This window comes from Glycine soja, chromosome 4 (genome assembly GCF_004193775.1).
Source record: "Glycine soja cultivar W05 chromosome 4, ASM419377v2, whole genome shotgun sequence".
NCBI lineage: Eukaryota > Viridiplantae > Streptophyta > Magnoliopsida > Fabales > Fabaceae > Glycine > Glycine soja.
This window is the reverse complement of record NC_041005.1, coordinates 50,383,483-50,402,115: the sequence shown is the minus strand read 5'-3', so window position 1 is coordinate 50,402,115 and position 18,633 is coordinate 50,383,483. Positions and strand designations below refer to the sequence as shown.

General features: G+C 32.3%; 2 protein-coding genes and 1 long non-coding RNA gene across 4 annotated transcripts; 1 reads left to right on the top strand and 2 right to left on the bottom strand.

The window, feature by feature from the left end:
- Positions 1-3,898: 3,898 nt before the first annotated feature.
- LOC114410331 (hydroxyproline O-galactosyltransferase HPGT1-like) lies at positions 3,899-8,620 on the top strand. The gene is made up of 12 exons (XM_028374243.1): positions 3,899-4,179; positions 4,255-4,318; positions 4,692-4,741; positions 4,894-5,087; positions 5,621-5,684; positions 5,768-5,840; positions 6,554-6,677; positions 6,873-6,960; positions 7,054-7,104; positions 7,561-7,632; positions 7,709-7,821; positions 8,026-8,620. Exons 1-12 carry the CDS (start codon positions 4,064-4,066, stop codon positions 8,046-8,048), a joined length of 1,032 nt encoding a protein of 343 aa, XP_028230044.1. The 5' UTR covers positions 3,899-4,063; the 3' UTR covers positions 8,049-8,620.
- A 646-nt stretch (positions 8,621-9,266) lies between these two features.
- Positions 9,267-11,978, bottom strand: LOC114410332. Of its 2 annotated transcripts, XM_028374244.1 has the most exons (5): positions 11,746-11,973; positions 11,601-11,653; positions 10,918-11,082; positions 10,620-10,721; positions 9,267-9,622 (listed from the first exon to the last, which is right to left on the bottom strand). In XM_028374244.1, exons 1-5 carry the CDS (start codon positions 11,864-11,866, stop codon positions 9,488-9,490), a joined length of 576 nt encoding a protein of 191 aa, XP_028230045.1. In that variant the 5' UTR covers positions 11,867-11,973; the 3' UTR covers positions 9,267-9,487. The 2 variants fall into 2 exon arrangements, with proteins under 2 accessions (XP_028230045.1, XP_028230046.1); XM_028374245.1 differs by lacking the exon at positions 10,620-10,721 and having other exon boundaries at positions 11,746-11,978.
- A 522-nt stretch (positions 11,979-12,500) lies between these two features.
- LOC114410330 lies at positions 12,501-16,688 on the bottom strand. The gene is made up of 3 exons (XR_003666289.1): positions 16,230-16,688; positions 13,830-15,461; positions 12,501-13,153 (listed from the first exon to the last, which is right to left on the bottom strand). It is a non-coding gene; the product is annotated as an uncharacterized LOC114410330 (long non-coding RNA).
- Positions 16,689-18,633: the final 1,945 nt, after the last annotated feature.

Sequence of the window (18,633 nt, the reverse complement as noted above, 5' to 3'; positions counted from 1 at the left end):
TTGTTTCTTCGGGCTTGGACAAGAAGGAAAATAATTAATATTTTTGGTCTGTATTAATTAAATTGCCCTAAGATCTTATTTCACATTAATTGTTTGTAAAGATAAGATACTATATATTTTTCAGACCCTCTCCTTGCAGACCAAATGATGAGACTTGCTGTTTCTTCCATTCTCTTGAACAAAAAACAAACAAGTGAATAATTCTCTCTCTCTTTTTTACTTTTTTTGAACCAGTTACACACTCACTACAAAGGTTTTTCAACAACAATAACAATAACCATTTAACAATTCAAAAACACTGAAAAAAATGAAAAAAAAGAATTATTGATCTTAATTTAGAAAAAAAAAGTTGTTGTCTCAGGGCTCCTCATATATATATATATAGGAGGAGGAGCCCCCTTATACAGAGATGTTACAGGTATTGCACATTTTCAATTTTTAAATACCGGAGCCCTCTAATCAATCATATAGGCATATATTATATATAGACTAGACATAATCTTTAACATTTGTGTATATATATAGGTCTTCAGGTATTGCAGTTAAACCGTTCTAATTCTAGCTACAACTTTCTCGACATGTGGTGTTGAAATATTACTCTTTGAAAATCAACTATTACCTTGTTTTAATTAAAGTAGTTAATTTTCAAAGAGTATTAGTTTCACAACCACATAGTAGACTGACTTTTAAGAATCGGACTTTACATGGGAAAAAATGGAGGTACTTTTACTTACTCGGCTTCCAGAAATACAAATGACAAGCACTTTCAAGTTGAAAAAAAAAAAAAATAAACATGTCGCGTTCCTTCCCCCATACGAGAAGTATATTCATGCACTATCCTTATTTGGAACCCCAAAGTCAAAAGTTTAACACAAAACTCAACCAAAATTTGTTTAGATCTGTGTATTTTATAATTCATTGACAGCAAGATATACGGGAGCAGTTAGAGATAAAAAAAAATAAAACATGTTTAATTAGTAAATAGTTAAAAACAAATCATCAAATCAAGATGAATCTGGCATTATAATAATGACTAGTGCTTGAAAGATGAGATAATTGAAAACAGATGTGGGATTTTGGTTGGCATCAGTTCTGTGACTTCCAGAACTTTGTTACACATAATGTGAATATTTTTTAGAATTTAATTTAAATATACTTGTAAACGTTTTTTACTCTCATTTAATGATTATTATATACTTGTAAACATTTTTTACTCTCATTTAATGATTATTATATACAGTAAGGTTATTGATTTTTATAGTAACAATTTTAAAAATTATATTTATGAAGATTTTTAATTGAGTGATATATAGTATAATTTTTTTATACCAATAATACATAAAAATAAACTCTAATTTTTATTTAAAAATTTGATAACTGTAAATTTAGCATGTGCAGTCATATGTAGATTATATAAATAAAAAGTTAGTGATTTCAAGATTATTAAAAAAAGAATTTAATGTCTATACACATTTAAATTATTATCTAATTATAAATTATTATTAAAATTATTTTAAAAGTTAATAAACTTAATATATAATGGATTGTGATTGTAATGTAATATTTTACATTATTAATATATAATCTTTTTTTCTAAAAAAATGTATTTTTATTTTTAAACTTTGATTATTTAAATAAGATTTAATAATGGTCAATAATTCACAATAATGAAGTGTCCTGATATGAGTTATATCCTATAACTGGAACATAATCAAATGAATCAAATATTAATTAAATTTGGAAAAATGATATGTTTAATAATAACTTATTACCTATTTTTATCAATTAGGGTAGTTAAGTTTGTGTATATTATCATTATCATAACAATGAAAAAGCACTCAAACTGAAGTTAAATATATTGAGCTTATCTATGGTCATGTTGATTGCTGCCATCAGTATGCAGCTCTAATATTTAACATTCGGGACCAGCTTCAGTATTAGTGGAATGTCCAAATCAAGGACACTCATAGAGAGGGTAGCCAATATTGTGCCGATGCCTTAGCCAAGAAAGGTGCTTATGAAGATTTACAGCTTATGCTTTTTTATAACCCTCCCCCTGAAGTTAGTTTGCAGCTAACTGTTGATGCTGCAAGTGTAGTTTTTCTGAGAGGGATGGATGTAGTTTCTCTTTGTCTTTCTTCATTTCTATACCCCAAAAAACAACAAAGACTGCGCTTTGTCTCGAGTAAAATGTTATAGAGATGAAGAAACAAGAAAGAGAGAAATAGGAAAAAAAATATTAAAAAATTACAATATAATCAAATTGTTGAAGGTAACAATCGATTATTAGTTGTTGAAAATTGATTCATGTAGCTTAATGGCTACTGCTTATGCGATGCTTTTAGATTTTCCCAGTTTTAATTTCGATTCCTATCAGGGTCACTATTGAGCGTAGCATGTATTTTAAAATTTTGGATGTGCTTTGTATGTGATCAAATATTGCCTTCATAGATGGTATTATGATGCAATAGCTTAACTAACCTTCAGTTAAAGTGTTTATGACAATTTTAAACCATCACAGAATTATTATATATTTGTTAAACTTGCTTAATTAAATAATTTATAGTGATTTTTGACTGAAAAATAAAATTACCAACAAAAGCTCTAAGAAACGTTGTTATATTATTGAATTTTCACTCAATTGAGAAATTAAAAAAAAATGAAATCCCTCTTTTTATTTTTCTTTCTTTCTATCATACCAAACACCCTTCATTCTTAATTTTCCTTTTATTTTCTCTCACTCCTCTCCATTTCCCTACTATTTTTTCTCTACCAAAAAGACTCTTAAGGATAAGATTTACCCTTTACCTAAAGCCTTCCGCTCTAGCTTATAATTTTTTTCATTCAAATATCCTTTTAAAAGTCTCAAATTAAATAAGAGTTAAACAAACGACAAGAAAATCCTCAAGGGCCTATTTGTTCATTTGAAGAATAAAGAACAAAAAGGAATGTTTTTGAATGATTTTTAAAAAGCTATTTTATATTTTTTTAAAACGAGAAAAAAACTAAATATATGTTGAAAGTTTTTTTAAGGGGTGCCAAACTTATCAAAATGTTAATAACATGTTCTTTTTTATGTATTAATAACTTGTTCTTAATAACATATTTTGAATATTATTTAAATGTCATACGAATTTAATTTCATATTTAATAGGTTTTCATTCTTATTTAGTGGATTTCATATAAATTAAACACAATAATAAATATTACATTAAACAAAATAACTAAGTCAATCCAAATGAACACCAAGTCAGTTAAATGTGCATTATTTTAACTCAATTAATGATCTCAAGTTTAAATTTGTGTTTGTAATTATGTTAAACATTTAGAAACAAATTTTTTTCATCCATAATAATTTTATCTGATTTAAACATGATTGATTGTATGAAAAATAAAAGATATTATGGTATAGTCTGAAAAAATCCAAAGTCACTCTCCACATGTTAATCCAAAATCCAAATAACCCAATCCAAATAATAAATCAACTCTTTTTCCCTATATAAAAAAAACGAACAACTATATTTCCTAAATTAAAATGAGACGATATCCAATGCAAACAATAATCAAACTGAAGTACCTATTCTTAAGCTGAAAAAGAGAATTCAGATCATCATAAAATCCTAAAACAACAAGATAAAATAGTTTTTTAGGCATAATTAGAAAATTGTTAAAAAAATATATCAAAGCTTTAGTGAGATTCACAAAAAATAATTAATAGCATTATCTTTATTTTTCCTCCACAGTTAATTATATATTATATTAACAAGAATTACATTCCTAAAAGAAATGGGTGATTTTTATCATTGAAAGAGGAAAAAAATACAAATTAATAAAATATTAATTTTTAACATATTTCTTCTCCATTTATTTAATAGTTTGGTAAGAGAATAATGAGAGAGGGGGAAAGAGAGTGGATTCTTGGTGACTTTCTTGACCAGAAAAGTAGCAACCGCAGCACCAAAGACTTTGCTTTGCATCTATCGAATTCTAATCCAATTCTCTCTGCATCTACATATACAATATCATAATCGTTCATAAGATTGCATTTGCATTGATTTCAAAAATGCAGATCAGGGGATCGAGTCACAGACTCTCCAGTATGGGCAATAATCGATCCCGCATTCCCGCGCTCCTCATCTCCATGTTCGCCACTTTCGCTTCTATCTACGTCGCTGGAAGGTTCTTCTTCTCTTTCTCTTCCTTCCATAATTTCCGTTGCGCTTACTTTTAATCATTCTCAGTTTTCCTCTTCAGGCTGTGGCAGGACGCAGAGAATCGCGTTTATCTCATCAAAGAGCTCGATAGGATCACTGGCCAGGTCAGTTACTTGCCACTACTCACTCCTCACACTCTTCTTCATCGATCTGTTGTAATCCTTCTAAAAATTTAGCTTTAATTTCAATTTCGTCGTTATCGCGATTTCCGTACGGACGAATCACCGACCTATTGCACTAGATTTAATTTTTGTGATTGCGAATCCAATTAATGCGTTTCAATTTGATCTGGCACTGTCGATTTTATGAATTTGAGAACTGGTTGATCGCGTGTGTTTTATTATTAAGGAATTAGGATTCACTCTGTGTAGTAGATCAACTGTGGGATACTGTATTATATAATTCGACGCATTAGCAGATGGACACGTGTCTCTACTTCTTGTTCTGGCTAACTTAACCGCAAGGTTTTCACTCCAGGGACAATCTGCTATATCTGTGGATGATACATTGAAGATCATAGCCTGCAGGTGTGAATTAAATTTTACTTAAATGTGCTCCTTAAAAAATGAGCTAAAGGTTTTTTATTGCCGTTGGATTTTATTGATGATCTCCTTTGGATTTCAAACGCTTGTTCACTTCTTTCGTGGTTGTAACGTTAAATTATGGTGATTGATTGTAGGGAACAACATAAGAAGCTCGATGCAATTGAGACGGAACTTGCTGGAGCTAGACAAGAGGGTTTTGTTTCAAAACCCTTGATAAAGACTAATGGAACTTACTCAATGAGAAGGCCGTTGGTCGTGATAGGTATACTGACAAAGTTTGGTCGCCAGAAGAATAGAGATGCAATTCGAAAGGCATGGATGGGGAGTGGTAAATATATTCTTGCTTTCTCTTCCTTGGTGCCACATGTCTTGAGTATACATTTGCCTATGTGTTGGTTTCAAAATGAATAAAATAGCAGTAAATATGAAATTTGATGTAAAGAATTTATGTGAAGCCTGAACTCTACACTTCTGCCGCACAGCACCTGTTGATAATGAGTTAAGGTACAGATAAAGAAACAAGAGGAGCTTTCAATTTTTACTTTTCTACCTCTAAGGAGAATGCTCCTATCTTCGTTTCCACACTAGAAAGAAGAGTCAGTATCCTCTTGTTGATGAATTTAAATTCCTTTAATATCTGGTATTGATCATGAGTCAGGACTCATAAGAAAACTCTATAATGCTATTGTGTTTTATAGTATATCACATGTAATGATTTATTTCATTGATTTTGAACATAGTTATATCGAGTGATCATGATTTTTTTTTCAAATATATCTTGCTTTAATAGTTTGTTTACAGCTTACTGCACTAAGATTGAGGTTCAGATGAGGTTTTAATTTTAAATTACTATCTTTATAGGTGCATCTTTGAAAAAAATTGAAGAAGGAAAGGGCATCATTGTGCAATTTGTTATTGGTAGAAGGTTCAAATTCCTACTTTTAGACTTGTTGGGGTTGGGGTTTGTCAATTGGAACATTGCTTATAAATTGCATACACTATTTGCAGTGAAAATCGTGGAGACAATCAAGATAAAGACATTGATCGTGAGAATAGGCTGACTAATGACTTCATAATTCTCGTATGTTCAATTAATTTAAGGATTTTTTTTTATCTCTTCACATGCTTTGGAGCTTATTTTATTTGAATTGCAAATTTAACAGGACATTCTAGGTATTTGGCATTCACTTTTCTATGAAAATCCTATTGAGTTGTCTTATTCTGAATTTGGAAATGGAACCTCCAGAGTATAATTTTTTGGATAGATTCAATAATGCCCCTGAGAATTCTGCCCATGCAAAAATTGAATCTACCAAGTTGATAAAAGTTAGAATAGGGGGAAATTTCACCACTGAGAATTCTGTTGCAAGCAATTTGTCACCACAACCAATTGTGCTGGTCAAGTTAGACCAAGTAGTTTAAGAAAAACCTGTTTCAATAACTTTTGTATTTTTTACATAGTTATTTCACTGAGCATTTTGTTATTTTATTCTTCTGTTTCCAATGGACAATGGTTATAATCACATATATTTTATTCTTCTGTATGGGTCTATATTTGAGTTGTCACCAATCTTGGGTGGACATCAATTCTTATATTATATGCTATGCATGCTATACTCCATAAGTTTTTTTTTTTCAGACAGTAGTTTAGATAAGCAGGCATACATTTGTGGTTGTAGTTGCTTAACTTGCTTGAGGCTCATAACATGTCTGTATGTTGTGGCTTCTTTTGAGTGGAGAATAAGGTTCAAGAGCATAAGGTAGATAGCTCACATTCAAAAGTTATGGTGACAGGATAATCATGTGGAAACAAATGATGCATTCCCAAAGAAGGCCAAATTGTTCTTTGCTCATGCTGCAGACAAATGGGATGCTGAGTTTTATGCGAAAGTCAATGATGATGTCTATGTAAATATTGGTTAGTTTTTCTTTGACTGGATACAGTGATAATTGTTAATAATGCAATTTAACTAATATTTCCTGTTATTGCAATTTATGATTTTATGATAACATTTTATTTTGTGCTTTTCCACCTTATTTAATAAAATTCCAAAGAAATTGTTTCCCATTTTTTGATGTATATATGTCTCACAACTTGTTTTTTCCTGCACAGATGCCTTGGGAGCTACACTAGCTACTCATTTGGACAAACCTCGTGTTTACATGGGATGCATGAAATCAGGGGAAGTTTTCTCTGAGCTGTAAGCCCCTTAAGTTGTTTAAAATGTATTATTTTATGTGCTTTATAGAGAATATTTTATGATTCTCATACTGGTATCTGTGAAATATGACAGGAACCATAAATGGTATGAACCAGAGTGGTGGAAATTTGGTGACAAAAAATCGTAAGCCACACAACCAGTTATCTCATATGACTGAACAACTGCATTAATTTTACTGCATATCAAACTTGTATAAATTAGTTATGTATGACACGGTATTGACCAGTTTTGAATAGCTGCTAGTGGATCTTTGGTGAAACAAAGGTTTTTTGCATGGTATTCTGCAGCTTAGTTTGTTGATCCCATAAGTAAAACTGCATTACGTGCTTCATAAAACAATCTTTATGGGAGAAGCCTATTATGTGACATAAGTATACATTGTAGTGCTAAAATATCAAGTCCTTGCAAAATATAGCTAGACTGTATCTCTATCATGTACGAGCTGAATATTTTTAATGTATCTAGCGTTTTGGTGCACAACTCTGAATGCATTGATGTGCACTAAGTATCATAAATATTTTTCTTCATGTCATCTATTTATCTCCTCTTGAAATTATGCTCAAATTTCCTGTTCAACAGATACTTTCGTCATGCATCAGGAGAGATGTATGTTATATCACAAGCTTTGGCTAAATTTATATCAATAAACAGGTCAGATACACTCTTAGCTGCACCTATACTGTTGGTTGCCATTTATGCATCAATCTTGAATCTGTTGACTTGACAGATCTATTCTCCGTACCTATGCCCACGATGATGTGAGTGCTGGATCCTGGTTTATCGGGCTTGATGTGAAGCATGTTGATGAGGCCAAGTTTTGTTGCTCATCTTGGTCGACAGGTCTCCCTCTCTTTTCATGAGTGTGTTGCATGTGCATGTGTGCTAGTTTAAAATTCACGACATTAGTTTTATAGACACCGAAAAGATGGCCAGACTTAAAGTATACAAGAAACTATATACAGAATTTACTTAGCATAATGTTTGACATATATATGTCAAATTTTATTTTGCAACCTTTAGGTGATACATGATTATGTTTTTCAGGAGCAATCTGTGCTGGTGTTTGAGTTGATTCCAGTGCATTCTTGTGAGAAGATCACAAACGTAATACACAGGAATCATCAATTGTTAGAAGGTTTGCTTCCTAAGATTTTTTAATTTCTATTGGAAGCAAAGTGATTCCTAGAGATGTCTGTTGAAAAGTTGCTTCTGGTTCTAGATTTGATGTCCATCGAACAATATAGTTTCATTAGCTTATGAGTACAGGTGGCAAGTTGTGCGGTTGAAGGTTTACTAGCTGCTATTACTAAAGGCATGCAACGTCGTACAGCAAATAAAAATTCGGCTTGCCACCAATAAGGTTTTTTTTTAAGAGCTAGCCTCCTATGAGTTGGTTTATATCATTCTATGTTTCTTTCCTTCGTTACATGGGCGTAGGGGAAGATGACTCCTCTTAGTAGAAGAACATCCAAAAATGTAGTGAAAGTATTTATAGGAATGACATGGTGACTGACAATCTCTTTTGCCATAAAGGGAACTTTGTTTTTGTATATGAAATAGGCAGGGAAATTTGAGTCATAATTATGTTTTATTCATACAATTTATTATTAGAATTTTACGATTCGCTATTTTAATCACATTCATCATTTGATATAGTTTAGCAAGTCAATGATTCGTATATTGACTTTTTATCTTGCAATACACGGATAAATCAGTGCGATTACATCATTGATACAAAATAATACAATTCAACGATTTATTATTTATTCCATTTCTTCCACCGTTTCTTATAGAAGAAATTGAAAAGTTAGATAAACTTAAGTTGCTAAATGAAAATGAAACTAAAATGAATTTTTAGTCTATTTGTATGCACTGTCACCGGCTTTTTATGCATTGTCTTTGGCCATTCCATTGTTCTATTTTTAGTCTTTTAAAACAAAATTTTCAGAGACCTTTATTATTCCAAATTTAATTATAACACCATAGTTGTTGGGAGATATAAGGTGATTTAGTGGTTGAGAGAAGAAGCATAAGAGTTGAGTGATAAGAGGCCTTGGATTTGAATCTTTCGACTACATAACATAATATCTACTAAAATTTATCGATAAAAAAATAAAATAAAAAACCACCATAGCTCTTCCCAAGTATTTTTCAAAAATTCTTTTCGACGAGTTAAGCATAGCCATTTCTTCTTCCACTTTGGTTTAGCGATAAAACGCATTTCAATTGCTCTATAGTAGTCAATGGGATAGCTAGGAAGTTAAGGTCTTGGCCAAAAGCAAGCATAATAAAGGGGGAAACAGATTCTATTTGTTATCTCTAAGGAACTACCAATCCATTCAAACCAATTCCACGACTCTTCAACGTATATTTGTGTAAAACAAAAAGACAACAACAGATTGCCCATGTTCCAACCTATATTTGACCGTTATTTATCATTATACAAAAGGAACTAACACATTCCTTGATCGATAAACGATACACCCAACATATTGCTTCAGGAGTCTCAGGATGAGCCATTAAGGAAATGTGCTAGCGCCTTGTCCGTATGATTGTCATTCATAACCAAGGCGTCAGCAACGCTATTTGATGAAAATCCCATTTCACGCAAAAGGGTGTAGCCATTGACGAATTCCTGAACCTTCGAATGAATAATACATCAAGTCAGAAAAAACAAAGTAATCTGGAAAGGGTGACAATACTACTGTGGCAACTAGCAATGTAAAATAAAAGAATTTTAGCAATAGTCTAAATAAGAAAAACATAAACCCATCAGATGGTATTGAAACCAATAGAAAATTAAAATATATATATATATATATATATATATATATATATATATATATATATATATATAATGATTACTTTGAACACCACAAACATGCAGCCAGTGGGGTCAGTACAAACAATACAAAGAACCATTCTGTGTATGTAATTATCAGTATGACACCTACAGGGAAGTTTAGTCTTGGTCATCATAGGAATGACAGCACGAAAAACTTAGAAATCAGACCAAAGCTGGGAAAAGTTACTGAAATTCTCTCATTCTAAGAAAGGCATTTCCTTCAAGGTTGACAAGAAGAGTTATATTTGAATGGGAAGCAGACTCTAGATGAGAGATGGAAAAGCTTTAACAGAATGCAAACAAGTCAAAAAGTAGTCTAGTTGAATAGAAACAGAGTTAGAAACTCTTCCATTTAGGCTTAAAGCATAACATGTCAAACCCTTATTGATCATTGACGCTTGTAAATGAAAGGAACCAGTAGACTCCACAGAACACCAAAGTTACCCTTCTAACCAACACAGAAGGATGAGTGATCAGAAGAAGAAAAGCAGATCATGCAAGACATGCAAAGTTCTACTCAATGTTTAGGGTAACCATCTTATCAAACTGATGAGTTTCTATCGTTATTGAAAAGACAATCAACTTGATGACCAAAACAAGTCGCACTAATAATTTGAAGAGAAATCATAGTATCAAGGGAAAAACCATTTGGGTTTCAAAGAATTATTCAACCAGAATGGAGATTAGAGAGAGGGATGTATGACATTATTTTTCAGAAAAATAATCATACTTTTCAGCAATTCTATTATCTCAAACATCATGTCAATAATGAGTTACAGGGATCATAACATACTTTGGTTGGATTATCACCATAATTTTCAACGGCAATGGGAACAGCCTCTTGGCTAAGCCCCATGGCCATAAATTTGCTCACAATGGGATCCAAAGCAGTAACCTGGAAAAAAAAGTTTCATTTTACAGAGAGTTGGAAACAGTAATTGATTTATCTATATACAGAAAAACAGTGCACCAAATTAACCATGAACTAACAAATAGTAAGTTTAAGTTATAACCTCTGCATAATAAATTCCAGAAAAAAAATTATTACGCTACAACAGCATATTGGAACTTGCTCTAAATGAAGAACAAACCTTTGCTGTTGATGAATCAGAAACTTTAGTCGGAACATTTTCTGATCCAAATTTGCTCCAATTTGGGTTATCCTTCTCTGCTTCGGCTAAAATTTTTCTCTCCAATCCAAAATCAAATTGGAAGTTGCTCCGTGGATTATCTCCCGCAAGGGATGATAAATGAGGCTGCAAAATTGTCATAACCATTAAAAAACCATATTCAACTAACGGAACAGAAATCAATTATGCAAAGCTTTAGTATTTTCACACACTTGGCATGGAGAAGAACACCCTCAAAATGAAATTTAAGCAAAAAAAATCGGCTAAAACTAATATGAATAAACCCCATTGGATTCCACTAGCCGAGGTCAGCTACATGCATAAATGAAAATTAAAACTAAAACTGATATTCAACAGAGTGGCCATCAAGCAAAGGGTAGTTTATAACCATAGGAAATCTGCATTAACGATGCTTCAGCTTTGCCATTGGCCACCAATTATTTCTTTATGTCACCAATTTTTATTTGGGAAAAATCAGTTAGGAGTAATAATGGTTTGTGATTAAATGACAACTTAAAATTGCTAAATAACCTATTTTCTCGTATAGAGTTTGAATCTAATTCGAGCTAGAAATAAGGTTTATATTGAACTTGAGTTGACCTATTCAAAATAATAATACCAGAATCGAGCAAAGCAAAACATACCGGCGGTGTGATCCTATATTCTGGCTTTATACCAACCCTAACGCCAAATCCTGCTGCACATTCAATAGGAAAAAATCAATTTCACCACCGCGAAAACGCGACTAAAAACTTAAACCCCTAATCAGTTTCGGAATGAGAGAGTTACAAGAAGGAGTAGGATTCTGCTGATACGGTGATGGACGGTACATCGGTGACGGTGACGGTGGCGGTGGCGGACGGTAAATCGGAGGTTGTGGGCCCGACCTGCTTCTGAAATCGTAGTCCATCGAATCCAACGGGTAACAAACTAACAATCACCTGCGTTGCGTAAACAAGCGAGTGCCTTCCCACTTCGGATGTTTTAAGTTTTGCTCGTTTCTTGTTTTGACTTTTGACTGATCAAACAAAATATTTACTCTAAATAATTATTGTAGCTTATTTCAATTTTGACTAATCAAATTTGAATTGAGTGCTAAAATGGAAAACTATTGATAGCAAAAATTGTGGAATTAGCCATTAGCTACATACATGTTCACGGGCAAGGATGTCAAATTTGAAAGTTTACAAAAATTCCCCAAACTTTCATAAATTCGTCACTTGTTTAATATAAAAATAATAGTAAAAATTTATCATGAAAGAATTATTATATCATAATTTATCTTTATGATATCATAAATAACACATCATATTTTATGTTAAAGTTAGTCTCAAATGAGAATTATAAAATCGATTTTGTAGTAAAAAAAAAAAAAGATTGAGAGTTTGAATTATTCCAAATTTTACACTAACAAAACCTAACAATTAACAACTACATTTATCAATAAAAAATAATCGAAGTTAATATCAAACAGATTATATTGTATTTATTTAAGTTATCAATGAGAGATTGATAATTTCTGCTAAACTTGTAACTCCAAAATCAAACGTGAAAACTACTGAATTTCTAAATTCCAATACAACAAAATTACAGTTTACAACACATTAATCAACAATCTATGCTCCCACATGTTGGCTGAGAGTAGAGAACGGGAGACAAATAATAGAGTCCTGTCTTTACATCACTTTCAGATACATTCCTACAAGGAAAACTAAGCCCTACTTCATCAAGGCTGAACACGATCTAGAACTAGAAAAGACACTTGCTATGGTACATGATGAATACAAAATTACAATCCAAATATAGGGTCATTTGCACCAAATATAGAAAGAACCAAACTGTCTTGTATTCAAATCATTGCCATCCAAGGCAGGACCAAAACGATCCAGCCACTGTGTTGGACTTGCAGTTTCATTCTCCTCCACCCACTCAGCAGTCATGTCAATATCCTCAAATTGAAGCAGATCAACTTCTGTAGACTTTGCACTCATCTGCCTAGCTAACTTGAGATTGTAGTTTACATAAACTAGGTCATTAAATGTTTCTCTATCAATCTTGTTCCGCTTCTCAGAGAGAATTTGCCAAAAGGTACTCCACTGTCTGTGAAATGAGAAGGTGCTGCAAACTTGACTTAATATTCTAATGGCAACTCATTGCAACCCCGGAGCAGAGTCACCATACTGCTCCCACCAAAGCCCTACAACGAATAAGCAATGAGTCTGCAGAATAATTAACCCTACTGTGTAATGGTACCAGCAGATTTGCTAATAAAACAGTGGAAAAAAAGGAAATAGTAAACAACAAAAATCAAATTCTTATTAGAACATGCTCAAAATCCATTGTACAAGGTAAACAACAGACTGAATAATCAGCATCCTTGCCACTGCTTCAGTAATACAATTGCTATGATGCCCGAGAATCAAAGCATGGTCCAGCATTTGCTAAAAATACACATGTCAGAAACATTTTGTTGTGTTGTTTTTGTTCTGTTGTTCTCTAAACTCTAAAGAATAATGATGAATACCAAAAGCACAAAGCATAGGACAGATGCATATCAATTTCATGTGGTCCTCCCTCCCAAGAAAAAAAAAAACATATAAATAACAATTAAACCAAATGAGACGAGCTGTTCCCATGATTGACATCAGCTGAACCCAAGTTTCTTAGAGTGCAACTGAAATCAGATGCTAACTAGTTGTCCGGTGAATGAAACAAAAAAGAATCTTATTAACCAAAAATGAACTGAAAAAAGTCCTAATTAAGTTTCGCAAAAGTTAATGTTGGATTGAAAGATGTAGCTTAAAAAGAACTTCATCACAAAATTGGCTCTCTGAGAGAGAAAATGTATCAAGGGACACTATTTTAAAACTTACAAGGTGCAACTGTATTCCTTGCCTCCTTTGCTAGGCTACAGCCAAACATTCCATGTGCCTTTGTAAAAGTATAGATTTGATTGGTGATGTCACGCCTCATATCTGGTACAGGAAGCAATTTCTCCAGTACATTAAAGAAGTCTTCTTTTATAGAAGAAATAAATTTTATTTCAGGATTGTATTGGATACTGGGGTTCAAGAAGGCAGCAGCTGCATGTAGAGGTGAATGGAGTTGGTCTCACCACTTTTTATCAACTATATCTAAGAATTTCTTACACTTATTCTCATCCATTATGTAGTGTGTCCTGATTGATTCTTTGGCCCTGCTCATTAGTTCATATATGGAACCCACAGTTGGTTTCCCTTCTGATATTTCTCTCAATACTTTCAAAAAAGGCTCAGAGATGGCCACACACTCTTCCACTGTCCTCCAGAAATCACCATCTTCAGCAATAGCAATACAAGAAAGACTCTGTGGTTTATTTGCATACGAAGTGTTTGAGGCATATTCATGGCTGTGGAACATATTCTTCAATCTTGTTCTCAATTTCAACATAGACTGTAAAGACAGGAAGGTGGATACAGACTTTGTGATTCCAGTCCTGATAAGTTCTTGGCCTCCAGTGTACTTCTTCATAAGATCGAGCAATGAGGCATTATTGTATATTAAATTTTATATGGTTTGTGCTTGTAAAATACATCTACTAATCCAATCAACCTTGGAGAATTCCTCCTAGATTAGGTTTAAACATTGAGAGCCACAAGGAGATACAAATATAGTTCCATAACTCTGCACAATATGATTAGCAATACCAGTGTAGTTAACACAGCCATCCATAATAATTTGCACAACATTTTCAGAGCCAAACTCTTGAATTACAGAATCAAAAAGATCAGCCAGCCACTTGGTGTTCTTGAAATATGCAGAGGCATCCACAGATTTATGGAAAAAGGTCCTGGATGGTGATGAGACTAAGAAATTAATTATGGCCTTTGATTTATAATCTGTCCATGTGTCTGCAATAATGGTGCAACCTGTAGTGGCCCACTCTTTCTCAACATCTTTTGACTGTAATCCCTCTTCTGATTTTATCCTTTCCAACCATGTTGTTTTTAGGATTTCTGCATACGGACCAGTAAATCCAAGACCACACTTTGCAATGGCATCAATCATTGACTGATAAGATGAAGATCATGCAACACTGAAGTCTAGCTTATTCTCAAAAAAGAATAGAGCAATACTTCTCTCTGCATTCTCTTGGTTATTCGTAGAGGAAGGGGTCATAGGATTGCCAGTTGGGAAAATCTTCATGACAGGGGATGCTACATCCAAAGATACAAGAGCTTTAGTTGCTGAAAGATTACTGGGAGACTTGACTTCTGCTATTTTTTGCTTCTTTGAACTGGAGATTTCTTTGACCTCTTCCTTTGATGCTATTATACCCCTTACTCTATCTGTAACATCATCTCTGACCTTGCTACAAGGATTTACCCCTTTACTAGGGAATCGAGATAAATGATGCTTCAACCTACTTATGCCACCATTCAGAACTCTTTGACAAAATTTACACCTTACCTTGTTTCCATCTAATTTGTCTGCATATTCCCAACAGACATCTTTTTCCCGAACCACTGCCAGAGTTCAATTAAAAAAATTAAAATCAGCACATTATTCAATAAGCTGTTCTTTGGGTTTTCTTAATTTATTACATTTGCATCAGAGTAACCAAGAGTAAGTTAACATATTCAAATTAAAAATAAGGATCGACAAAATGAAAAATAAAAATTGATATCTAAACTCCCTAAAGAAAATGATGCTCGTATGTTAAGAAGAATATTAATGTAGAAGGTAATGAAGTCATTAGGATCCTAGGATATAAACAATAATTAGTTGATACTAGGTCCCATGGTTTCAAATTACAGTTGCGGTTGAAAATGTGGTCACAATTGCAGCCACTGTGATTGTGACAGTTGGGATACTTCTTATGGCCATTGCAGCATGAATTTATTTTATGTTTGCACCAAGTATAATTCATAATGACTCATTTTAAACATTCTACGTCTCTTGTTCTTCTCCCTCCCAAATCCCACCTCTCCCTCCTCACTAGCTTGTTATCATTTTACTATATATCTAACCCTTCAAAATTCCTATAAATCTACAATATAAAGAGGAAGAATGAAAAACTAAGTCTTTGAGGATTAAGAAGCACATTGTGGATTGTTGCGGCCCAATGCAGCTGTTTCACCCACTGTGTTTTGGCCGTTGAATTGGGGATTTTCCTGTGATTATCAAAAGCAGTGCAATGTGGTGTTCTGCTATCATGCTAGGTCCATTAATGATACAATTAGCATCGGCTTTATTTAAAAGACAGGTATAGTGGAACATAGGCTTCAACTTACTTTAGGATGCAGTAACGTAGCCACTGGAGAATAAGTATATGAAAACCTACACGAAAAGATCAAACCAGAAAAATAGAGTAAGAATCTCATCAGAAACACAACACGCTATAACATGAATCACAGTCATTCAAGCACAAGTGCACAACAGTGATCATTCCATAATTAAAGCAATGCACTTGAATAAATAAAACTTATGTGGTTTAGTGAATTTTCTCAAGAGACAAAGTGTTCCATCAAATATTGTAACTCTTCCTTTGCTTGCAAAAGCATTAAGTGAAGTCAAGCATCAAATTCAAATCATCTTTCATTTTACTCATTTTGAAAACTCATTAAGATATTCAAATCCTTCAAAGAACCAAACAAATTGAATTAAATCTTCCTCCCGATTGCACAGTGAATTAAATCTAGATTTCATTTCATAGATGCAGAAAATCAATTGCATTTAAAACAAATTAAAAGGCGAAAGAAAGAAAAAGGATAAGGATGACGGAGAGATATACGGAGATCGCAGATTTGAATAATCTTTCGATTTATCGCGATATTTTCGAGCTAGGGTTTATGCTGCGGTGTATCTTCGTTCTTATCTTTTCTTCTTTCTCCTCTCACTAACTCTTTTTTTTTATCTTCTCTTGTATTTTCTCGTTTTTCGATTTCTATTTTTTACTTTATTTTTGGTTAGCAACCCTCTGTGTTTGTGTCGGGTTTCTTTCGGCGATATCTCGCGCATATTTAACCAGTGGTATAGAACCTGGTGGGATCCGGTGAGGCGAAGATTTATGAAGCGACACATCATTATTACATCAGATGATTTACCTCGTATGAAGTAAGTACATGTGACGTAAAAAAAAAAAAAAAAGACAAGTAGTGATTTCATCCCTGTGGACGGTTGATAAATGGTAATAAAGAGGCGTTAATAGATGGATTAGATTTATTATTTTTTTATATTAAAATTTGAATTTTTATAATCTAAGAATCAATTTATTAATGCTTTACACACTCATAAAAGTAATTATTTATTCTAATTTTTTTTTTCAATAAGTTGAAGCTTATAGTGGAACATAAGGTTAACTATTTTTAAAAGACAGGTATAGTGGAACAATATTTTCGATTAACTTAAAACTTGGTAAGCTTATCAGAAATTGTAATTAAAATCAACTATATACGATAAATTTTCTAATAAGGTAACAGTTAATTGCAATGAATGAGTTTTTTTCACAAAAAAATATTTATTTTTCAATACAAATTATTTGTTTATTTTTCTTTTCAGATGTACCTAGGATAATAATAAAACTATTTTATTTAATATTAAGAATATTCATGAGAAAATATTATGAGAGAATAAAATATATTTTTCAATAAATCTTATAAACAAGACATAAATTTATCATTCAATAAAGTAAATTATAAACTTTAACTTGACTATTTCATATAGATCAACATACTTAACATTTAAAAAGATAAACACATCTAATATTTTAATACATTAAAGTAACTTTGTTATAATAATTAAATACTAACAATAAATATTTATTTAATCTTTTAAATAAGTTAATTTTTTAGGTCTAAAAGATTTTTGAAATCACCTAGTTTATTTTCACCTCTTTGTATAAGTTGAAAATAATCTTTTAAAAATATAATAAAATTTCTGCAAATTAACTTATGCCTAAGTTAATTTTAAATTATGAAAAAATTAGAAATTATAAGATTAACTTAAGAGTAAAAAAAAGATAAAAAGACTATAAATTCAAATCCCCATTAACAACAAAAAAAAAAAAATTTATCAATAATAAAAAAAACTGTAAGCCCTGCACCATTTTGTGGACTAGTGGTAATGTTTGTTGTTGGTGGGCTAGTTTCTTTTTTTCTCTATTCAACATCTTGTTGGACTTCTCGTTTTCCACCCGTACCTTCGTTGCAACTTCAAAAAAAAAAAAAAAAACAAGGCTGCAACTTGCTGCAATCCATAAATTTCCAATAAAATTACATCTTGGATTATTTTTTTAGAATGGAAAAAAAGCAGATGACGTTTGAGACTTATAGGGTGCAGGAAGAAACATCCTAAAAAGAGAGAGAGAGAGAGAGAGAAAATCTATTAAATAAAACTTCTCTTATTAAGAGTCGAATGGCATATACAAATTCTGAAGGAAAGATGCGAAGGGCTTGATATGATTAATTACGTTTTTAATCGTTAACAAAGTCTTGCACAATTTTCTGAATAATGTTCCCATCAAAGCTTTACTTATGTCATGATCTCTATTTGCTCATCTCATTCCTGGTGTTTTATTATGCGAGCATACATGCGTAAATTATACTGCCTTTTTTATTATATATATAATGATGCTAAGCTCACGGCATATAGCTGACTAACGTAATACTATTGTGATTTGTCATTCTCTGGTGTAAA